Here is a 25,200-nt window from a genome sequence, read left to right as displayed (position 1 = left end):
TACAATACAACTGAAGTTGCCAGATGTATTTAAAATAAAATATGAGAGCATGTTCGTGTAATGAGTAGTGGGGAAATTTACAGTAAAGAGATTAAAAGAACTGAAAGTACTTTCGATTGTTGTAGTCTGGAGAGAAACAGCTCTTTGTGTTCTGTTCTGTAACTGTGTGAGGACAGCCGACAGAGAGTATGGAAAAATTATAAAGGATGAAAACAGTTGACTGGTGTTCCTTGACCTTTCTTGCATTTTTGTGTATCTTAAAAGGTAAGCCACTTTTAAGACTATATACCTACTGCAGTTAAAGCTATGCCATTAAGAAGTGGCCTACTTAAAATTCACATGTGGATTTCTCATAGCTTAAAATGATAGGCCTTTATTATCATTTATGACAACATTAATGCTTTAGTAGTGTAAACATTCTCACTTTCCAAAGATATAGTTTATTTATCAGAGTAAAACTGAGAATCAAACTCAAAGCATAAAATATATTTAAAGGAATATTCCGGTGTTCAATACAAGTTAAGCTCAATCTACAGAATTTGTGGCATAATGTTGATTGCCACAACAATTCATTTTGACTTGTCCCTCCTTTTCTTTATATATATATATATATATATATATATATATATATAAGCACCTACATTAATTCTTAGTATTATTATATTAGTTAATTATATATTATTTTATTAGTTTAAATTGTTTTTACAGACGTTTATATATATATATAAAGTCTGTAAAAACAACAATTTAAACTAATTTACAGCTCAAATAATACTAAGAATTAAGTGCTTTAAAAAAAAAATCACATTTCTGCCTTTAAACCCTCTAATAATTTGCCCCATTCACTTACTGTAACTTTGTACTGTAAATCATTTTTATTTATTTATTTATTTATTTATTTATTTATTAAGAAAAGGAGGGGCGCTTTGAAATTATTTTTTAGTGGTAATCAACATTATGCCACAAATGCAGATTGAGCTTAACTTGTATTGAATATTGCTTTGATATTGTTTCTGGTCTACAAGAAGACAATTATCTGACAAGTAAATAAAAAAATAAAAAATAAAAGAATGCTCTTATTATAGTCTCATTTTATTGTATTTCAGTCTGTGAGTGTGAACGTTGCTTATCTGTTCGGGCGAGTCGTAGTTCAAAGTTTGTGCCAGAAGGGGGCAGTCTCCGAATGAGCTGTGAGGTGGAACACTGTGGGGTACGTGGCTGGACTGGAGGATGGACTTTTCAGGACATGCAGAGGAGCACAGAGTGGACTTTCCTCACTTCCTCTCCACGCATTCAGCTGTATAATTACACTCTGACCACCAACAGCACACATTTGTTTGTCAGCATTCAGAACATCAACCAATCAGATGCTGGAGCATACAAGTGCATGATATTCTGGCCTCAACATTTCACTAGCAGTGGACATGTGACATATGTTAATGTGACTGAAGGTAGCTCTTTACATTTTGAAAATGTTTCTGTATTTCTCAACAGAATATTGTTAAAGATACAATAACTAAGTATAAAATGCTTCCTTGCAAATATAAAATCAGCCATGATTCAAATCCATTTGCTCATAGGTCCTTTGTTCTGGACAGCAGAATCATCAGGCAGAAAGCTCTCTCATCGAGTGCTGGTGTATCTCGGTGCCTTGATGTGTTGTCCTCTTGTTCTGGGATTGGTTTGGTGTCTGACCCGGGATCATCCATCACCACCACCAATTCCTCCCCACCCCCACACCTCCTGTGAGAGCCAACTCTCTATACTGCAATTGCATCTTTGTCTTAGTAGTAGAGTAATAACTGGATTAGCAGTTTTAATTAAGTCAGTATTATAGCAGTATTACCACATACTGTACGTAAATATAATATAAATCAGTTACTATTGTTTCTCAAATCACAGTCAAGCAATATGTCATATTTTAATAAATGTATACACTTTGGTATAGTTGGCTCCATATATTGTATGCATTTACCAGTTAAGGCAATTCTTAGAACACTGTATATTTAAAATGAATGAAATGTTTAGCCCTAGTGCATCATTATTCTTATGCTATAATAGAAGTTTCAGACTTTTTGATGCCAAGGACCCCCAAATATGATGATCCTCTTGCAAGGATTCTTAAAAACATAAAGGCAGCTATATATTTCCATATATACATTTATAAAGACCCATTTAAACTGTTTGATATTGTCAACAAAATTTGGAAAATACTTATTTTATATAAAGCTAATAGCATATATTTTTTTTCCTACCAACAGTTAGAATAATGTTACATGCATAAACCTGAAGAAAAACATTTTAAATTCAATTGAAATGTATTTGTAGTCATCCCCACCCCAATTTGAAAACACCTGCAATAATATTATGTAGTTAATATAACTATATGCTTTGCACACATAATTAATCATATTTATAAAGCCAGTTTGTCAAAGTCTTAATGCTTAAGTGTTTATTTATTTTTTTTCTCATTCTAGTCGCTGCTAGAGTGAAACCAAAAAAGGAGGCAAGTACCCCACTATTATACTGTGCTTTCTGATAAGTATCTGTTTTTTTTTATTTTTTTTATTGTTCAATGATATCCATTTCTTTATATGTCTTTATGCAGTTGGTGTATGCAGAAATTGCATTGAACGACACAAGGCAGAATATCCACCCAAAACAAGTGCTGCAGCCAACCATCTACTCCTCACTGCGTTTTTCCTGACCAGAACAACTGCATCTTGCATTTCTATCCCCAGGGGGTCGTTCAGATCGAACGCGTTTTCACGTTAAACTTATCCATCATATTTTGCAACGCGAAAGTAAGCAGCGCCTGCATTTCCATTTCCGGCGAATGTGACACAGTTCCGCTGGCATTGACCGCAGTGTAAAAAACTAGAAGGATAATAGCAGAATTTAGTGATATGGGCTTATATACTCTCACACATCTACAGGATGTACAGCAGAATTATGTGCCAATGTCAGATAATTTTGTAACGTCAAAATTTATAGTAAAAGAGACAAAGCAAATCATTCACTTGTTACTGTGTGGTGTACTGAAGAGGCGATAATACAATCTGCTACTTATTTTACTGAGATCGTGATGATAACTGTCTTTCTTGTCTCCATGAAAACCTCCATTCATATGTACCTGCACGACCTACGATGATGCCTTTATTTAGTTATTTCCAAAGGCAACGTTTCATAAGCCATGCTGAATGCGAGATCTGCGTGTCTGTTTACTATGCACCGCTAAGAAAGAGAATGCTCTCTGACAAGAACAGAGAGAATAATGCGTTTATTATTTTGTCAAGATGAAACAACATGCAGTTTTGGTGCAAAGAAAGTTGAAGCCGCATTTTCCCAGCAGCTTTCTTCTCTCTACTGGTTGTGTAAAGTTTGCGAAGGCGTGTCAGCACCTGATTTCATTCATTCTGCCTGTGCAACAGTGTGTGATAAAACGATGGCAAAATGCAATAAACGGTAAAACTATATGCGCTCAAAACCAATGAGTTTATGAAATTCATAAATAATAATAATATGTCGACATTTATTGCCAGCCTGTAATATAAAGCAACATAATGTAGTATTTTTGTATATCTAAAAGAGCTGGAAGTGGCCCACTATTTTCACTGAAAAGTAAGGTGGATAGAGCAGAGATAAAGTCTTTCTAGCAAGTCAGTCCAACTGACCTTATTCACGCTAGCGCCATCTTTGATTTTTAATGGTAATGACAACAAAGCTGTGAGGGATAGGCTTCAATGATCTCTTCAATGGCACGAATGGAATAAAGCTGTATAAAGCTCCTAGATCACAACTGATTTTCCACAACTCATGTTGTTTGGAGTTCTTTGTATACTGAATGTTCTTGGGCAGATATTTTATCAATGTTTTATCTGCGGAACGATCCAAAAACTCTTTAAACTGCAGTACAGCCCACTAAAGAGACTGTAAGTCTATCCCTCACAGCCTCATTGTCATTCCCGTTAAAAATCAAAGATGGCGCTAGCGTGAATAAGGTGAATGGTGGCCATCTCTGAAACGCTCCCAGGAAGCTATTTCCAGTAATGAAAGTGCTGCTCCTATCTACCTGAATGGGGGAACACCGAAATCTCCACAACAGTTAATCAAGATAACGATCAAGGAACATATTTCAAATCAGCAATAAAATCTAACAACACTGGTATCTGAAATTGTGCTACTTTCCCACAGATTACGCGGGAAAAAAAGCTATTTCAAAGCTATATCACTGTCACGACTACTATGTTGCTCGGAACTGCACCCAATAATTTCACACACTATTGCACTTGTGTATATGGTTGTGTGACAATAAAAGTGATTTGATTTGATTTTTATTTTCCCAGCTTGTAAAGCTAATGTGCATTCGTGTACTTCAGTTGATTGACAGGCGATGTCTGTATCTAAAACGTGATTGGTTCTTTTAGCTGTAATGCCGGACTTCCTTTCTTCATGGCCCGTCTCTGCTAAATGGACCCTGTCACAGACCTGTCTTGATGCGTTTCCGTCTTCTTTAACAACTTAAATGTAGCAAACTTTAAAAAAAACAAAAAACAAAATCAGATACCACAGCTGCGATGAGCCTTCTAACACAGCTGCTGAGGGAGTGACAGAAAATTTGGTCTATTTTTCTCTTCTTACTGCTGTTATCCAGCACTCTATATTTTTATCTTTTTTTGCAAAGCTGTGAAAGCATAATCGTTGATTTTTTCTTTTGCTGTTGGAGCAAACGGGTAAGCAAAAATTACATTTGCTGTGGTCTCCCATTCACTGCAATTCAGGTTTACTCTGCTATGCGTCTACTTCTGCTCTCAAACCCGGATATGTGAAAAGGGTCCTTAGTCTTTGGCAGAACACACGTCTCGAGACGCGTTTTAAAAGGTTAACGTTCTTTTAATTTTGGCACGGCGCAATGGTCAAAGACGTTTCTCCAGCACGTTTACATAGAAAAACTATTGAAAAATGGCACAGACGGACGCAAAAATACGTTTGGTGTGAACAACCCCTAATAGTAGGCCTAAAGTTGCAGTATTAGACACAGGCCAAGACTGAGAACTTAGATGTTCGTTTAAAATATGAATCTGATCAGGTGCATTGTTAAACTTTATGTTGTTCTACTGTCAATTGGATGTGTGCATTGTATATAGAATGTGTGAGATTGTATTTTGTGTGTATGTGTGAATTATCTCAAATTAAAGGTGACAATTACTTAAGTATACCCATTGGCCAGACTCATTTTTCAAATGATTCACATAAGAGACAGGCATTTGACACAAAATACATTTTATAATAAATTCTTAATGGCACTTGCCATAACCAAATATACATATACATGATCTTTTAAATTATCTTAATGTATTTGACTCTCTGCATACTCTGCAATTATACTTAACGTAACATCAACAAAAGCAATAAATTATGGCAGTACAAACATATATGCCAACACCTTTTATATCAAACAAAGTTCTCACTATTATACAAGAATATTTAACTCGCTCTCAGTTCTAATGCCCTCACCAATGAGTATCACTGTTTACAACAAACTGAATTCTGAGGAATGGGAAATGCAAAATACACACAAATGCAAATAAATTATACCTAATTAAAAAAAAATGCGACCTGGTCTCAGAATTACATTAATATACCGCCATTTTCCCAAAATGCTTTTTACGTGGCTCGTTGTACGTATCACAGCAGTTTCCTGGTGAGATAAACACTAGAGGTGCTAAAACGACAATTTATTCCCTTTCATACAAATCACGAGTAAAGGGACATTTTATCAGTTCATAAACACATACTTTTCACACTGTTCCTAACACAATGCCATCTTATGACATCAGAACACTTTTACTTTAGCACATGACTTTTAAGGTGATATATTTTAAAGTTTGAATTACATAACCAACAATATTTACAAGCTGTGTTATAGAAGCACCACAAAATGACATGGTTGCTTCAGAAATTGTGTTTTTCAAGTTTAAAATTTGATAGAGCATTAACCTTAAAAACCTCTGGACCTATTTTAAGAGCACTAGCAATAAGCGCTATTCCAAAAGTCATACAGTATGTGCAAAGTCAATGGGCATGGCAATGAAGTTTTGGTTTTTCATGCAAGTCTAGGCGCAAGTGGATTTGGCGAAATGTTGCGTGCAAAGCGCTAATGGGCTGGGTCAAGTGCAATTTAATTCTGAGTTTCTTCTCCAACACGTCTGCATATGTCAGGCATATTTCTATGACAGTGACATGCTCCTATACGCATGGAAAATATGGTTCTCGTCAGGATTTGGATTTACGCTCAGTTAAATTATAGAGAATGTAAGTATTATTAATCATTTTCATCTACTGACACACAAACCACGGCTAGTATTAACAGTGATTGTATCAGAACACCCTACTACCAGTCGATTTTGAAAAATTAAATTCATTTAATGAAACACGAACAAATTAAACCAAAAATATTTCTAAATGAAAATTAAACTCAAATGAAACAAAAATATAATCAAAATAATTAAGTGGTAAAAAAAAAAAAAATCATACCAAATCCAAACATTTTACTCTCTTCAACTTCTTCTGCCCCTTTTGCAGTGACTTAAAAATCACTCTGCGACAACAGGTGGAAAAATACCAATACAACTTAGATCATAAATACAACTGTAAATATAAACATAATAATAATAATAATTGAAAAATAAACCATGACCTACAGAGTTTAACACAAATTTCATAAATATGTGTTTCATAAAACGGCTCCAACAGTGATTGTCAGGGACATAATTTGATGTTCCACTATATGTTCAGAGTTTGGACAAACTTTATTACCACCTGCTGGTGGAATCTCCAAACTGCAAATGTAGGAACTTAGTTTGGACTTCGCGCTGAGATAAAACGTGCTTTTGACACGTCTTAGCGCAATGGCCTATTTCTCAGGAAAAGAGAAAATTGTGCTTTGCGCCACTTCAATGTCATCCAATACGCCCAAAGTTTGCGCGCATACACCCACAGATAGTGCAAACACTCCCACCCATGCCCACTTGCACTTTGCACTGGCACGAAAATTGCACTTAGAATTAATGCTCTCACGAAAATTGTATAAGACGCACAGGGCTTTGACCACTCACGAACATAGAGACCCTCATCTGTTTGAGAGAAAATTTTACTCACTTTTAATGCCACACAGTGGACATTTCACCTTTGGAACTGTCATGATATGAAGTACATGGAGTACCCACGTAATATAATTTTGCAAAAATGTCACTACAGTCACATAATTTTCATGAGATCAGGCACAAAATTTCCTTCTACCAGCTGTGGATCTATGAATTTGAAATTAATTTTGGAACATCCACAACTCAGTGTTGATCAAATATACTGTAAAGCCTTTATTTCTACGGCAGTCTAAACGTACGTTGAAATGTATTAAATAGACCTATTTTGCTTTAAAATATATAATAAAGCGTGTCTTTTTCTTGTTAAAACATTTCCCTTTATACCACTCTGGTAATCTTCCTCTTTGGTTACCTTTGGGAAAAGTGAATTGCACCTCTTCTCACATTACTCACAAATAAAAAAACAAACAAATCCATGTCTGTGTCAGAAGAGCGTAATGTTTTAAGGCTTACACTGATGGGCAATGTGTTACAAGACTCAAAATGACCCGTAATTAAGACTAAATAGTGACTGTACAGTTTTGGGTGCTTATAATGCAGTTTTGTAGTCCTTATCTCTTGTAACATGTAATGACTGTGTGCTGTTCAAGTATTTCAAGTGGCTGTGTTAATATTTAGCATCTGTCTAGAAAGCAATGGATAGTTTGAACACTTGTATGAGCAGTACTACATTTAAATAGCTGAAACAGAGACATTTGTTGCTATTTCTAGTAAGACTTGTGTTCTGTCCCCTAAACCCTTGTCATTGTGTGTGGGTTTGTAGGACGGTAGTTCTATGATCAGTTTTTATAGTGTTCAGTTGTGTATTATACTTGTAACAGTAATAACTGTTGCATCATCTAAAGAAAAGGGTCCCTTTTGCATATGAATCTATAAAAATCTGTTCAAAGTCACTGCCTAGAAAAAGAACAGAAACAAATGGGTTAGCTGTAAAAAGATGTGCATATTCAGTACATACAAAACTAAGATAAATATAAAGTAGTTTGCATATCATGTGCAGGGTACCTTTTGACCTTGCAGCCTTTTGTGTGACCTAATGACCCTGAGATAGAGGAAAAAATAATCTTAGTTACTTAATCTCATTATTCAGTTTACAGAATCATGTTTAGTTACAATAAAACCAACAGTAATAAAAATGCTTTTACAGTATCTGCAAATCTAGAATAACAAAATTGCTCTCACTATAATGCTGTTTTCAGTAGAACATCATCATTCAGACCTACCATAAAACTCACGTTATACAATATCAAAATGCATACGCTTTTACTAACGCAAGTGTAATCACTATTACATTTCATAGTTACATGGTTCATCCCGGGACACAGTATACTTACTGTGGAGTGGCTCAGTTTGTCAAAGCGGAATTTCAAGTTTGACCTTGGTGAAGTTTTGCTCTTTCCATCTGGGAAAATTAGAGGGTAAGTTCTTGTTTATTTTAAAGCACGAAAATGAAGCATATGTATGTGCATGTCAGTATAATCATGTTTGTGTGTGTGTGTGTGCTAATGCCACCTGTGGGACTACGGCACATGATCAGTGGCGTTCCGGAGTTCTGGCTTTCCACACTGAGAGATGGACTGTACACAGATGAGGCTGTGGATGGGTGACTGCTCTAGAGAACACAACACACACCAGCCTGATTAAAGTTACTCTTGATGGCACACCCTCCGACCACACACAGTCGGTTCCCTGACTGTCTGATGCATTTAGTTTACAAAATGGAAAGTATTTTCTCAATCTGACAAGTTCTAATCTGATTAGGTGGCTTCGCACAAACAAAGTCATGTGTACAAGTACCAGGTTGATACAAGCGCTTTTGACTGCTGTAACAACTGGGTTTGCCAAATTCTGCAAGGTTAGTGGCATCAAATCTAGCAAATTAACTAGATATCCACTTGCAAGGTGATTCTTCAACTTCAGGCAATTTATTTTCACAGGAGTTGATTTATATTAAAACTTAAGAGATTTCAACTTTTTTGTTTTTCTCATATGAAGGTCACATTAAAACTGAATCGGACACTTTTTACCATGTCTTCATCATTTATTTTTGGCACTTTTCAAATGCCTTTTATGTACAGGTTTTATTGTTTTAGTCTTGTCCCAGACCCAGACTTTCAATATTAAACTATAAAAATCCATTAGAAAAATGCAAATTATTACATGTTTAAAACTACGATAATCTAAACAAAGAGTAATATAAACATAAACATTTAAATATTTATTGCGTAAAAAGTATTTCTACCAATTTTTCAAAAATTGCGACAGTCCCACAGTCATGGCGTCATTTCTACCACACAAACAATTTTGTCACTAATATTTTATTTTATTTTTTACTTAGTGTACTTGTTTACCAAGTAACACGTGTCAGTGAAGAGCATGCTTGAGACGAAATATGAAACAAGTGATGTTTGAAAAAAGCAAAAAAAAAAACACTTTGCAATAAGGTTCCGTTAGTTTCCATTAGTTAATGCATTAGGAATCATGAACTAACAATGCACAATATTTTTTTTACAGTATTTAATAATCTTTGTTAATGTTAGTTAATAAAAATACAATTGTTCTTTGTTAGTTTGTTAGTTCAGAGGGCATTAACCAATGTTAAAATATACAACTTTTGATTTAAATTTTTTTTATTACTATACAGTATGTTGAAATTACTATTAACCAAAAATAATAAATGCTGTAAAAGTGTTGTTCATTTTTAGTTTATGTTAGCAAATGTTTTTAACTAATGTAAACAAATGGAACCTGTGAGGAGAACATTTTTATTGGGCATCAATTCTTATCAAGCTCTAATCTTGCTAAATGATGCAAAAGGTGTGGAAATACTTTTTAATTGCCTATATTTAGGATTATTTAGTGAAATACCATCATTATTAGATGAGACATGTACAGTAGTGAGATGTTTTGAATTTACGTTTGACTTTAATTGTATTATGATTTTCCTCTTTCCTGTATTTTTCCTGCTTGCAATTCACTTTTGAGTGTCTTTGCAGAATGTGCACGTCTTCCCTTAAGGGGAAAGAGTGATTTGGAAAACAGTGTGGAAATTAATTCAATATCGATTAAATTTACGTGTACAGTGCTTTTAGTAATACATATACTGTTTTATACAGAGAACATTTGATTTTTGTGTACAATGTTTATAATGTATGTCCAAATAAATATGTTTATTTGTATTGCATGTAGTTCTTTTTGTACAGTACAGTTTATTGTGTGGCTGCTAATATATCATTATTTCCTACACAAGAACAATAAATTCAATCTATCAACAGGATCAGTTGTTCAGTCAACAGTCATTTCATGTAGGTTATAGCATTTAGATACAGATATTGTATGTAAACTAACTATTATAAAGCTAGATTGAGCTTACTACACATTTATCTCCCGCAAAATAATTGTATTTTATCTGAAAAACAGCAGCATGACAGTCTCATCGCCTGTGTCCTGCAATACACGAGCATCCTGCTGTCTGGACTTACAGTTCTCAAGACATGTCCAAATTTACAGCTGTGAATGCGCTAATAGGCTACATCGCTTTTCAGGTTAGTCTGCTCAGGTTCTTCCATCGATGGATAAAGACTCAACAAAATAACTAAAATGCTTCTATTTGCCATCATCCTCAAACCCATAATCATTAACAGATAGGTGATCATTTGTTCTCAAGTTTCTGTCATATTTAATGCTGCATTAGTACATAACATAACAATTGTTTATGCTTAACCAGAAGTTCCGCCCACATCACCCGCAATGCATCATGGGATTCTTGTGGATAGATTGTCCTAGAACTCTTTTCCAGCAATCAGGCATATTCACAGGCATCAGACTGAGTGGATCAATGGTTATCTGCGCATCAGCTACAGGAAATCTTTGAACTTGGCTAAAGCGTAATTGGGTGAGTTTGTCTGGGGTGCTTAATATTTAGGAAACAAATCATATCTTAAATTTCCTGAAATGTCAAACAGAAGTCTTTTGTTTATGTGCATCTCTGTGTGTCTCACCGTGTCTAGTTCCTCCAGGCCGTCTCCATCTCCCGCTGTGCTGCTGAAGCTGCTGGTGCTGGAGGAGGATCGGGAGATATTGGCTCTTCCGCTGCACTCTTTCAGCTTCATATATGGCCTGAAGGGACCAGGCAAACCAACAGGAGAGATTATAAAACAGAGACTTATTTGTTCATCTTAAAAAGGGATAGTTAACTCAAAAATAATCTTCATATTATTCCAAATATGCATGACTTTCTTTTGTGGAACACAAAACGAAAAATTACAAATTCAGTCCCCATTCACTTTCATTGTATGGAAAAAAGATGCAATGAAAGCGAACGGACACTGAGGCTAACATTCGTCTCAACAAATCCTCTTGTGTTTCACAGAAGAAAGTCAAGTGAATGACAGCATTTTTAATCACTTTGGGTGGACAATGGTAAAGAAATGAAGACCCGTTTACAAACATTGGTAAAAAATAACGTGCCGGAAAAAGCCCAACATTTTTAAATAGGACATGTGCCTCTTTCTGTTTGGTAGCAGAACCACATATTTCAGTTCTTGTAGTTCCATCATACCTGCTGCACCTGAGGAACTGGAACTGAGAAACTGAGCAAAAACCTACCTTTCTTTGTTAGGGCAGATCTCTGGTGAACTCGGATTGGATGATGTCTCTGATCTCATTTCCTGTGAGTGAGGGAACACTTCTGATTTTTGGTCACTACAAAAACACAGAGGACAGTTTATGTACCGTTTTTCTGAAAAACTGATATTCAGATAGTAAATGTTTTGTGTATTTTTTACACGGCTCACTGGAATACTTAATTCTGATTGGTCAATCGTGCCATACAGAGGTCTGATATTTCTGAATAAAGATTGCACATCTGGGGGTAAATTGATCGCACGTCATCTTTCCTACTTCTCGAATCTCTCTGGGATCTCTAGAAGTAAGTTAATTAAAATTATTTCAGCTCAAATCAATAAATTATGTCCATTTATTTATTTATTTGGCAAGTAGTATTGTAATAATAATAATGCAGGATAATGAGCAGTTGCACTGTCATTTTCGCAATGGAAATCCAGTCCAAACTGGAGGATGAATTCATCTTGCTTTCTGGACACTCTGCAGTCTTTCCTCTACAATAATAACATGATTTCAATGCTAATCATTATTTCATGTCCATTTATTGATTTATTTGCTAGGTAGCCGTGTAATAAGCAGGATAATGTTCAGTCACAGTCGTTATCACAAAATAATAAAAAAGACGACAGACTAACTGTACATTATACCTTACATATATATGTGTGTGTGTGTGTGTATATATACAGGTGCATCTCAATAAATTAGAATGTCGTGGAAAACTTCATTTATTTCAGTAATTCAACTCAAATTGTGAAACTCGTGTATTAAATAAATTCAATGCACACAGACTGAAGTAGTTTAAGTCTTTGGTTCTTTTAATTGTGATGATTTTAGCTCACATTTAACAAAAACCCACCAATTCACTATCTCAAAAAATTAGAATATGGTGACATGCCAATCAGCTAATCAACTCAAAACACCTGCAAAGGTTTCCTGAGCCTTCAAAATGGTCTCTCAGTTTGGTTCACTAGGCTACACAATCATGGGGAAGACTGCTGATCTGACAGTTGTCCAGAAGACAATCATTGACACCCTTCACAAGGAGGGTAAGCCACAAACATCCATTGCCAAAGAAGCTGGCTGTTCACAGAGTGCTGTATCCAAGCATGTTAACAGAAAGTTGAGTGGAAGGAAAAAGTGTGGAAGAAAAAGATGCACAACCAACCGAGAGAACCGCAGCCTTATGAGGATTGTCAAGCAAAATCGATTCAAGAATTTGGGTGAACTTCACAAGGAATGGACTGAGGCTGGGGTCAAGGCATCAAGAGCCACCACACACAGACGTGTCAAGGAATTTGGCTACAGTTGTCGTATTCCTCTTGTTAAGCCACTCCTGAACCACAAACAACATCAGAGGCGTCTTACCTGGGCTAAGGAGAAGAAGAACTGGACTGTTGCCCAGTGGTCCAAAGTCCTCTTTTCGGATGAGAGCAAGTTTTGTATTTCATTTGGAAACCAAGGTCCTAGAGTCTGGAGGAAGGGTGGAGAAGCTCATAGCCCAAGTTGCTTGAAGTCCAGTGTTAAGTTTCCACAGTCTGTGATGATTTGGGGTGCAATGTCATCTGCTGGTGTTGGTCCATTGTGTTTTTTGAAAACCAAAGTCACTGCACCCATTTACCAAGAAATTTTGGAGCACTTCATGCTTCCTTCTGCTGACCAGCTTTTTAAAGATGCTGATTTCATTTTCCAGCAGGATTTGGCACCTGCCCACACTGCCAAAAGCACCAAAAGTTGGTTAAATGACCATGGTGTTGGTGTGCTTGACTGGCCAGCAAACTCACCAGACTTGAACCCCATAGAGAATCTATGGGGTATTGTCAAGAGGAAAATGAGAAACAAGAGACCAAAAAATGCAGATGAGCTGAAGGCCACTGTCAAAGAAACCTGGGCTTCCATACCACCTCGGCAGTGCCACAAACTGATCACCTCCATGCCACGCCAAATTGAGGCAGTAATTAAAGCAAAAGGAGACCCTACCGAGTATTGAGTACATATACAGTAAATGAACATACTTTCCAGAAGGCCAACAATTCACTAAAAATGTTTTTTTTATTGGTCTTATGATGTATTCTAATTTTTTGAGATAGTGAATTGGTGGGTTTTTGTTAAATGTGAGCCAAAATCATCACAATTAAAAGAACCAAAGACTTAAACTACTTCAGTCTGTGTGCATTGAATTTATTTAATACACGAGTTTCACAATTTGAGTTGAATTACTGAAATAAATGAACTTTTCCACGACATTCTAATTTATTGAGATGCACCTGTATATGTATATACACACACAGTATATACAGTTATTGTGTACCCGCGAGTTGGGTGTTTCTCAGTTGGACTCTCTGAGCTGGAGTGCAGTCTGGGTAACAGACCAGATCTCTTCTTTACTGGACTCTTTAAAGGAGACTTTGCAGACAGCACTGGAGGCTGACACACACAAATACACAAGTTAAAGATCAGCCAAATTACTGCTGCACTTGTATAATAAATTACTTATCTCCATGTTTAAAATGTATATACAACAAATGGAAGTTAAATATCAGACTTTAATGGAAGTAATTAGCATTCTCTCTCTCTCTCGGTCTTACAGTGAAGGTGCTCTTGGTACACTCCATACTATTCTGCTGAAGTCCTCCACCACTGAAGCTGGATGGGACCCCTGCTGTGGCTCCTGGACTCTTGTGTTTATGAGACACCATTGTCTCCATAGAGTGACTCCTCACACGCATAGCCCTCTGTTAAAAAGAAAGAGAGAGAATGAGAGGGTAATAGAAAACTAGGAAAATTGTGTCACAAATGCATGAAAGCATATTCTTATAGTTTATATGTGCAAATGTTTTGCATTACCAAGAAAGTCCAGCAGATAGAGCTACACACCAGCTTTATACTGCATAAAGGGTCATAGCAATGCAGAAACCACTAACACCATCTTTTCTCATCTTCAAATTGCTTTATTTACATATGTATTTTTATTCAAATATTTATCTCTATGTTTTGTTTGTTAATTTACAATATTGCAACTTTAAAAAACTATTTAAAGGGATAGTTTTCCCAAAACTGAAAATATTCTCATAATTTACTCACACTCACGCCAATTCCAGATGTGTATGACTCACTTTCTTCTGCTGAACACAAACATTTTTAGAAACATATCTCAGCTCTGTTTGTCCTTTCAATGCAAGTGAATGGTGGTCAGACCTTTGAAGCTCTAAAAATCATATAAAGGCGCATAAAAGTAATCCATACAACTCCAGTAGTTAAATCCATGTCTTCTGAAGTGATACGATAGATGTAGGTGAGAAACAGATCACTATTTAAGTCCTTTTTTACTATAAATCTCCACTTTCTCCTATTGTTTTTGGCAATTCCCATTCTTTGTGCATATCGCCACCAACTGGGCAGGATGGAGAATTGATAGTACAAAAGGACTTAAATATTGATTTGTTTCTCACCCACACCTATCATATTGCTTCTGAAGATATGGATTTAACCACTGGAGTCTGTATGGATTACTTTTATGCTGCCTTTATGTAATATTCTGTGCTTCAAAGTTTTGGTCACCATTCACTTGCATTGCATGGACCTACAGAGCTGAAATATTCTTCTAAAAACCTTTGTTTGTGTTCAGCAGAAGAAAGAAAGTCATACACACCTGGGGTCACATGAGGGTGAGTAAATGATGAAAGAATTTTCATTTTTGGGTGAACTATCCCTTTAAAACATTTTAAGTATAAAGCAAAAAAAAAAAATGTTTGCACAAAAGAACAAACAATCGACAAGAAATCTTGGGGGTCTTGTGTTGTTGTAATCAGGTTTAATGTCATTTTTAATGTCGTGTATTGATCATCTGCATCAGCTCGGCTTGGTAATGATACACAGTCACAGCTGCTATGCAGGTCAGCACTGCAGGATATATATGTGTCTGCATACTGCCCCACACACACCTCCACCCTGCCTGGAAACAGCCACACACATGGCAAAATCATGCATATGGTCATAAATCATGGTCACACAAAAACACACAGTCGCTGTGACTCAAAACAGGCCTTCTTATCAGAGCTTGACCAAGATCAGCTCAGTTTCATGCATTTTAATATCTTACAGAGGTGCTGGAGGAAGACTGTTACAGAGATGAAGCACCACTGATGCCTCAACAATATGTGCAAAATGCAAAAAAGAGTCACAGAGAAAAATAATATTTGTATCTTATAGCCAACATACTGCACTCCTGATTTTTCACTAATGAAGACAGATATTGAGTATGCAGGTTTATGTAACACACAATGGAAGAGATGAGAGCTTTACTGATGGATTTGGATGAAATAACATACACTAGGTTAAAAGACTGGAATCCAGACAGAGAGACTAACATGTAGACAGACAGATAGGTACACAAACAAACATAGTTTCAGCAGCTTTGTTAGTAAAAGTACAAGGTCCTATGTTACATGCATTAAATGACCAATATCATATGAGGGAACTGAGAGTTCAAATGGTTAAATGTAATATCAGATCAGTCTCACCTTAAATGATTCCAGAAGACCTCCATGACCTCCATTTTCTAGTTTTTCTTCTTCTGTAGCTGAGCCCAGTCCTATCGTGGCCTGTGTCTGTCTGTGCAGTTCATCATGAAGGTTATCTAACAATGCCGCCCGTGTCCTCTCCTGTCAAAGACACACAAACACTGATGCAGATAGACTAATTAAAGGCATAGTTAAAATAAAAAATATATTCAGTCATTATTTACTCATGTAATTTCAAAATCATATGCTGTTATTCGTGAATCCAGCTCTTTTCTATCAACAGCACAGTTCACAGTGACCACGTCTTTCAAGCTCCAAAAAGGACAAAAAGCATAATTGAAGTATCATAAAAGTAGTCAATTCAACTTGTGCATTATATTCCAATAGTTCTAGAGCTGTTCAATATCTTTGTATGAGGAACAGACAGAAATTTAAGTCATTATTCACTGATAATCTTCCCCTCCTTTGAGCTGTTAACTCAATAACCGCTGCAACCGAATCATTGAGTCAGTGAGTTGAACCCGAGAACTGAATCAGTCTGATGGTTCAGAGATGGTACTTTTTAATGAAGCAAATGATTCAGTTCACAAATCTGAATAAACGTTTGTTCACGGAAATGGATTTAGCATCATACAGGTTTGTTACAACATGAGGGTGAGTAAATAATGCCAGAAATTTCATTTTTGGGTGAACTGCTCCTTTAATAAGGAATAGTTTTCCCAAAAATGAAGATTATCTCATAATTTACTCACCCTCATCCCATGACAGATGTGACTCTTTTTTTTGCAGAACACAAACAAAGATTTGTAGAAGAATATCTCAGCTCCTTGGGTCCATACAATGCAACAGGGACCAAAACTTTAAAGCTCAAAAATGCACAAAGGCAGCATAAAAGTAATCCATACGACTCCATTGGTTAAATCCATATCTTCAGAAGCTTGATAGGTGTATGAGAAACAGATCAATATTTAAATCCTTTTTTTACTATAAATTCTCCTCTCTGCTCAGTAGGTGGCGATATGCCCGAAAAATGTGAATCGCCAAAAACAAAAGAAGAATGTGAAAGTGGAGATTTATAGAAAAAAAAAGGCCTTAAATATTGATCTGTTTCTCAGCCACACCTATCATATCACTTCTGAAGACATGGATTTAAACACTTGAGCCTTATGGATTACTTTTATGCTGCCTTTATATGCTTTTTTAGCTTCAAAGTTAACCTGGACCCTGTTAACTTGCATTATAAGGACCTACAGAGCTGAGACTTTCCTCTAAAATTCTTTGTTTTCAGCTGAAGAAATAAAGTCATTTACATCTTGGATTGCATGAGGATGAGTAAATAATGAGAGAATTTTCATTTTTGGGTGAACTATCCCTTTAAATTAACCAGTTCTAGCATGGTGAATCCTTCATTTCTTTGATTATACATTCTAACAGGTATGTGATATGAGTGATCATTAAAAAAGATTAGCTCACCTCTAGCTTGGCGAATTTGTCTGATTTGTAACAAGCATTTTCTGCATTAATCAATTTTGCCAGCAGAAATTCCCGGAACTCAGGTCCCTGCGGAAGGACAGATCTCCATCATCTTTTGATAAACATCAAAATCTCCAGCAACATTTAATTGAAAGTCAGTTGAATCATTGCCCGCAAGCTGTTTTATTACCTTCTTAAAGACTGGAGGGTTTGGCAGAGGGGGGCCAAATGGAGGTACATCCTCTCGAGCTGTGACAGACACCTGCGAACAGCAATCAATATCTCAGATCAGTGTTTTTTAAGTGATTGGAGGATATCCGGAGTAATTCAGGTAGGTGTTTGACGAACCTTGTATGTGGTATGGTCAGTGCAAGGGTTTTCTGCCTGCACTAATATGTAGGCATGAAGGAAGTTGGATGCGATTATATCAGGTACGAATGGCGTGGGCTCCTCCTGAAAGACGGCAGCGACGATGTCATTGCCAATATGTCTTTTCCTTTGGAGCTAAAAGATTGATAAAAGATAACTATTCATTAGATTTTGCATTTATAATTAAGCAACATTTTTGTCATCCAGATCAACATATAGGATTGATTTACTTTATAATATATGACTATTATAATATATTATCATCAAAGTACTGCATCACTAGTCCTCATAAGACAGCACATTTCCAAAACAATGAGATGACAATTACTCCCATTGTGCATATATTATCATATTTAAAGGTACAGTACAATAAAAAGCCTAAATACAGAGATCTCAATAGTTTCACAAACTCTGCTCAGATTTGTCAAGATACTCAAGTCTGCAATCAAAAGTCAGTCTCTCATCAAATTAATGATTTAATTCTATATAATTACTGTACTTCAACAACTGGCTCTTTAGTTTCTGTTTTAATTATCTTAAGGAATTTTAAGAGAAACATCTTAGACAAAGTTAATATTTTAAAGGAACATAAATGAGAAACTCCAATAAGTAGAAGAGCAACATCTGAGCATTTCAAACTTCATCTGGGAACAGCAAATTCTGGATGTGCCCACCTGCTGAATGTCTCCTTCTGTAAAGGGGAGTTTTGTGGAAACATGGAACATTATTTCTCTCTGACGGAACATAGTATAGACAGACTCAGATCCAGTCTGCCCATGAGAAACATCCAATCCGCCTCTGAACCTGTGGAACACAATTTCACAGAGACCAGGAAAATGAGTTTTGCAGAACACTGCTGAACATTTTAAAGCTGCACTACGTAACTTTGTGCTCTCTAACGACATCTGTGGTTGAAACTTAAAATTGCAAGCAATTTGAGGAAGAATACATCACGTCAGTCGTGTTCTGGCACTGCTCTTCTGGCGGATGAATCTCCCAATTTGAGCTTACCTGGACATTGTCTGTGTGTGATCATGACTGGAGCCATAACGTGCATTTTCATGTTAATATTATGTTATACGATTAAACATTCGAAACGGAAATTTTACTTGTTTTGATGTTATTTGAATGAACTTTACACTTAAATCGCTTTTCTGACACTACACTTAAAGGACTTTTAAATAGAGTACAGGGGACTCTCCTCAGCCACCACCAGTAGATCTTAATATGATTATTCAAGTGTTTTATCTATTATTAATGTTTGAATTGTACTGCAATTTTCAATTTAAGAGGTTAAACTCATGATATGGCTGATAAAAGTTTAATAGAAGACTTTATTATTTTTATACTATATTGTCCAGCCTCAGTTACTACAATAGCATGTCTATGCAATGCACACAATAACACCATTAACCTTAAACATAAAACAAGGATTCAATAATTATGGGGATAAAATATACTTTAAATGTAAAAATGATATGCTTAAATATGCAATATAACAATTACAAGAAGCCAATTTCAGAAGTCATCCATATTAAACATGTCACCGTAACTTCACCGGACAACGTAGATACATTGCGATCGGTTAACACACGAGAAATGTTAGATTCACAAAAGCATGACAAGCAATATAAGCGTCAACAACCCTACCAGACAACATATCCAAGCATTAAAGCAGGTAAACAACTTCGCCAAACAGATAACAGATAAACATCCATCTAGACTGCAACGATGCAGTCCTGAACTGTGTGAGTGTTACTGAACTGAATTAAACAGCGTTGTTAGTTTCTCCAGCCGGAACATGAGACAGCCAGCACTTCTTTCCTGTGTGTGCGGACACGACGCAATGACGCAAGGATGTACGTCATAAGCCAGCGATTTCATGCCAAATCGAACCCGACAGCTCAAAATACAAATAATTTTTATAGGCTTACTTTAGTGAATCGGGGTAATGTAAGGACATTGTTTTAAACACTGATTGTTTATGTACTTAATCAATAATGGCAATTTGTTCATTTTTAACCAAAAAATCTTACATAGTGCAGCTTTAAATAAATCTGATTACTGTCTGCAGGGTCCCATACAAAAACATGCACAAAGGGTAAATTAAATAAATTACTCACAAATGGACTCTTTGAAAATTGTTTCATATTAAAACAGAGCTTTAATATGTGCGCAGGTGACCCCTGGCAGCAGTTTAGATAGTTTAATCTCCGCCTCTCACCCTTTAAAATCCTGCAGTTCAATATTGTCTCCTAAAACACTGAGGAATTCAGCGAACGCTGGCGTCTCCTCATTGTTCCCAAATAGCTCTTCTTCTGATGTCTGATATAGACAGAGAATAACAATGAGAAACAGAGAAAGAGAAAACGTCAGTGAAAACTTCCCTATCAGATATTTTCAAGATGTTCCCTGCTGAAAAATAAGAAGAACCTTGAACCAGCCTTAACTGGTTTGCTGGTCTTAGCTGGTCTCCCAGCCCAGTCAATACAGCAAAAAACAAACAAAAAAAAAACAAAAAAAAAGTAGTATATTTGTCTTGTTTTCCAGTAAAATTATCTAAGCATTCTTAAAACAAGATAAATTTACTTGAGAAGCAAAATTACATTACTTTGCCTTGATTTCAGAGAAATCTAACAAAATGTAGTAATGTTTATGATTATATATATATATATATATATATATATATATATATATATATATATATATATATATATATATATATATAAAAATGAAAACCAGCCAATGGGTTAAGAAAAAAACTGGGTTCAAAAGGAAAACAAGCTTATTTTTCTTACCACATTGCCAAACCTTTTTGTCTTGTTTTAAAGGGACAGTTCACCCAAAAATGAATATTGTCTCATCGTTTACTACCTTAATGCCATCCCAGGTGTGTATGACTTTCTTTTTTCTGCTGAACAAAAAAGAAGATTTTTAGAAGAATATTTCAGCTCTGTAGGTCCATACAATGCAAGTGAATGGTGGCCAAAACTTTGAAGCTCCAAAAAAGACCATACGACTCCAGTTGTTTGACTCAAGTCCTTTTTTACTATAAATTCTCCTCTCTGCCCAGTAGATGGCAATATGCACGAAGAATAAGAATCGCCAAAAACAAAAGAAGAATGTGAAAGTAAAAGGGGAGATTTATAGAAAAATGACTTACATATTGATCTGTTTCTGACCCACACCTATCAAATCACTTCTGAATATATGGATTTAACCACTGGAGTCTTATTGATTACTTTTATGCTGCCTTTATATGCTTTTTGGACCTTTAAAGGTCTGGCCACCATTCACTTGCATTGTATGGACCTACAGAGCTGAGATATTCTTCTAAAAATATTTGTTTGTGTTCAGAAGAAGAAAGTCATACACATCTGGGATTGCATTCGGGTGAGTAAATGATGAGAGGATTTAAATTTTTGTGTGAACTATCCCTTTAAGCATGAACCCCACTAAACTATGTTAGATTTCTCTGAAAACAAGACTTGATATCTTATGTAATTCTGAAATTATTTTTTCTTTTTTTAAGGATGTTCAGGTATTTTTACCAGAAAATAAGACAAAAATACTCTAAAAAAATAAAATAAAAAATTATGTAGTGTATCCCTTTTATATAGTGTACATTAAGGTTGTATTTGTTAACATGAGTTAACTACATTAATTAACATGAGCTTTTTTTCAGTGAAGCTGGTTTTGCTGGTTTTAGAGGGGTTTAGAGGGCACTTTTCAGCTAAACCAGTGGAGCACCTGCTGACCAAGATAGAAGGCCATCTTAAGCCATCTTTTATCCAGGTAGTCACCCCCCCAACCCCCCACCATTGATTGAAAATGTGAATAATGTTGTCTTCCGCAACTCTTACCTGACCAAACTTCTGATAGATCATGCCAAACTTGAAAGTGTTGTTCACTTCGTGCTCATCAAATCCAACGATCAGTTGCGAGGCCTTAGGTGAGAGAAAACAGAGAGTGAGTAAACCGCCTGCAGGAGTAAATATGTGTGTCAATGCCTTTCCATTATTCTGCCATTTGTGCTTGCCATGCCTGAGAGACCATGTAAGCCTTGAGATGGTCAAGGCTTCTCTCAAAACGACATCATGTCGCTCAGGCATGCAAGACATGAGTAAAGCAGATGGATTTGTGACTTCCTTGGAGCACATGGACATATTAATGCAGACGACTTGGGCGCTAGGGTGAAACAGAGCAAAGCACAGCCTTATTTCACACTGATGCCTGAAGTAGGTAAGTCACAGATGGCATTAGAAATAGGAGCAAGAGACTCACCCTAGGGTAGAGAACAGGGTTGAACTTTAGACCTGTGACGTCATCGCAGAGCAGCTGAAAGACAGAGCACACATCTGATGTGAGCATCTTGTAACGTCTGAGTGGATTGACTGAGGTTCAAAAGGGGTCCTCTAGTTATTTGGTGTTTACTTGTGAAACTTTTAGTAGGGTATGAGAGCATACACTGCATGTACACTACTTGATCAAACTTGATAAAAATCACTTTGTTGCTGTATCCTGCACTGAGTTTGGTTAACGTAAAAAACATTGGAAACTATTTCCACACAGCAATTCTTGATGGCTTTAATTAGAAATTCTCAAGTAAAATTTACTTTGCAATAATCTGTTTCAAGTCAATTTTACTCACTCATTGTTTGTACATTTTACTTAAGTAATGTAGCACTGAATTAAGCCCTGATTTTGGAAATGTACTAGCTTTCAATGTTTTTTTAACATAATTAATCATGTACCACATGATACACAGATGTCTTCCACAGGGAAGCTTAATGCATACTATGTAGTCAATTAGACAACACCACCTTGCATTACTGGTGTTAGAAACAAGATTCAGAGCTGTGCACGCAGAACTCAACACTTGGTGCACAAAACAAGAGGTTACCAAACGTTACAACAAATTCAACAATAAAAACAGTTTAAAACAATTTGCAAACAGTGAAACAATGCAAGCTCATTAATTATTCAAGCCTGGTGCATGCTGGGAACCCCCTCTCTGGAAAGTAAAGTAAAATGTACTTATTTTATTTACTTGTGAAATTTACTCAAATTAGTGAATAAATATGACAAGGTTTTCTCCTTTAGGACTGATACATGACACAAAGATAACAAAACAATCATAAATAATATTTACTTATAAGCTAGAGCATTCGTTTTTACATGTTTGTATTGAGTACGAATGTAGAATTTACTTAATAGTTTCAAGTCCATGCTTTAACTTATTCAATGTAGAAAGTACTTCATCTTTTCTGCAATATTTACTTCACCACAGAATATATTTTTTTTTTCCAGTGGTAATGAAGTCAGGTGGATTCAGTCATATTAAATAATATTTTTGACTTCAATTAAACCAGTTAATTTAGATGTTACCACATAAAGCACATTTTTATGGTAGGCTACCTCACAAAACCTTTTTTTTTTTTTTTCGTTGAGCCTGAGACTTTTACCTGGAAATTGTATCTGTCTCCTGAGTTTAGTAGCAGGGCAAGTAACAGATGCTTGTAATTATTAAGATTTAAAACACATTACAGAAACAGAAATGGAGTAGGAATGGAACTTAGTCAGGGTAGTTGCAATATACATGAATGAAAATAAGGCTGTGTGGGATTGAAGTACACTCTGTTCAATGGATTGTACGGTCATAGGGTTATGATAAATTATCACAATCCATGATTTCTACAGTTTGTCTACTAGAAGTATTTTTGGAAAGATGTATTTTCAATCTTTCAATGTCTGGATTGAACAAACTGAATGTGAATGTGTCATATGTCCTACCTTGGCTATCTGTGGTACACTTGGTAACTGTGACAGGCCTTCGAGTGGAATTCGTTCATGAAGGGTCTTTGTTTTTGACCTAGAATACAAAACAGTATGAGCACATAGGTCTACCTAACAATAAATACATCAGTGTTTCAATATACAGTATGTATTTATAGGTGAGTTCAAGTGTTTGCTAATCAGTAAATGTTGGTGTGTTGGAGATTTTATGATTTGTGGCACCTGAGCATGATACGGAGTGACTCCAGTCCATCTCCGTCCTCATACTTCAAAGACATGATGAGATGGCCCATACTACTGGCAGTGCAGTAATAGTTCATGTGCTCCTAAAAGAGTGACACGGAGAGAGAGAGCAGAATGTTGGTGTTTACACAGGCATCATTTCACATGTCTCTTCCTCACACACATTCAGATGGGGAAATTCATTTTTCCAATAGATTGATTTTGCATTCATATCACTCAAGTGTGGCTCTGTAGAGGTGATGTTCTCTCATTCTTGTAATGCTTCCCGTGACACAGAACACAATTATACCAAAAAGTGCCGCACAAAATGTTTGTTCAAAGAGGCGCCATCACACCTCGTATCGAGTGTTATGAAGAACTGTGTGTGAATAAGCAACAGCTGTGTGAATAATTACCTCAGACAGGGTGCATGCTTTCAACGAAAGGGCATATATTGGTAAAAACGTGGATTTATTACCTTAAGGGGCTGTTTTGACCTGATCTGACCAAAAAATTACTTTCGTTGTAACCTTATGATGTCAGACTGATTGTGTCATATTACATTATAAAATTTATTTTGACTTTTGTATATTATATTATATTATAATATGTTATGTAATGTTATATTATATTATATTATATTTTTTAATTCAATAAAACCTCATAAAGCACATTTTTGGCTTACCTGACAATTTTTTTTTACAGTGTATTTTGTGGTGAGAATAACATAGCAATAACTAATTAAAGCAGGTTTTTCTAATTATTTTGCAAATAGTTTTATGAATTCATATTAATCAAGAAGCAACAAGGAATAACTGTAATTTTAACAATTAATTTGTCACGATGTAGGACCATTTAAAATGAACCGTGGAGGCATAAAGTTTATTACAAGTAGTGAAAAACTTAAAAGAAAGGACGACCAGTTACATCACCAAAAATATGACGCGACTATTCAATTATTTAAAAATACATAAAAAATGCAATGAAACAATTTTGTTTTAAAATATGATTAAAGGGGTTCTTTTAAA

The 25,200-nt window shown here is 35.8% G+C and overlaps 2 protein-coding genes across 9 annotated transcripts in view; one reads left to right on the top strand and one right to left on the bottom strand.

Annotated features, from left to right (window-relative positions):
• si:dkey-52l18.4 (uncharacterized protein LOC560708 homolog) lies at positions 1–5,203 on the top strand. Its single transcript, XM_051665367.1, has 5 exons — positions 1–264; positions 1,107–1,451; positions 1,581–1,745; positions 2,478–2,506; positions 2,609–5,203. Exons 1-5 carry the CDS (start codon positions 207–209, stop codon positions 2,705–2,707), a joined length of 696 nt encoding a protein of 231 aa, XP_051521327.1. The 5' UTR covers positions 1–206; the 3' UTR covers positions 2,708–5,203.
• A 63-nt stretch (positions 5,204–5,266) lies between these two features.
• Positions 5,267–25,200, bottom strand: part of LOC127422382 (rap1 GTPase-activating protein 2-like) — a 115,102-nt gene continuing 95,168 nt past the window's right edge. For 6 of the 8 annotated variants that reach the window (XM_051665864.1, XM_051665863.1, XM_051665866.1 and 3 more), the window contains 18 exons: positions 24,173–24,276; positions 23,948–24,026; positions 22,439–22,492; positions 22,018–22,101; positions 20,379–20,479; positions 18,829–18,958; positions 18,134–18,289; positions 17,976–18,047; positions 17,786–17,872; positions 16,313–16,453; positions 14,378–14,524; positions 14,101–14,216; positions 11,775–11,870; positions 11,168–11,285; positions 8,679–8,778; positions 8,501–8,568; positions 8,172–8,208; positions 5,267–8,063 (listed from right to left, as the gene is read on the bottom strand). In XM_051665864.1, coding sequence (XP_051521824.1) covers positions 8,200–8,208; positions 8,501–8,568; positions 8,679–8,778; positions 11,168–11,285; positions 11,775–11,870; positions 14,101–14,216; positions 14,378–14,524; positions 16,313–16,453; positions 17,786–17,872; positions 17,976–18,047; positions 18,134–18,289; positions 18,829–18,958; positions 20,379–20,479; positions 22,018–22,101; positions 22,439–22,492; positions 23,948–24,026; positions 24,173–24,276 — 1,662 coding nt within the window. In that variant the 3' untranslated portion in view covers positions 5,267–8,063; positions 8,172–8,199. Of the gene's footprint in view, positions 8,064–8,171; positions 8,209–8,348; positions 8,386–8,500; positions 8,569–8,678; positions 8,779–11,167; positions 11,286–11,774; positions 11,871–14,100; positions 14,217–14,377; positions 14,525–16,312; positions 16,454–17,785; positions 17,873–17,975; positions 18,048–18,133; positions 18,290–18,828; positions 18,959–20,378; positions 20,480–22,017; positions 22,102–22,438; positions 22,493–23,947; positions 24,027–24,172; positions 24,277–25,200 lie in introns of all 8 variants that reach the window. The other 2 variants (XR_007894157.1, XR_007894156.1) reach the window with 2 other exon arrangements.

Source organism: Myxocyprinus asiaticus, chromosome 31, assembly GCF_019703515.2.
Source record: "Myxocyprinus asiaticus isolate MX2 ecotype Aquarium Trade chromosome 31, UBuf_Myxa_2, whole genome shotgun sequence".
NCBI lineage: Eukaryota > Metazoa > Chordata > Actinopteri > Cypriniformes > Catostomidae > Myxocyprinus > Myxocyprinus asiaticus.
The sequence above is the reverse complement of the archived record's forward strand: the minus strand, read 5'-3'. Positions and strand labels throughout refer to the sequence as shown.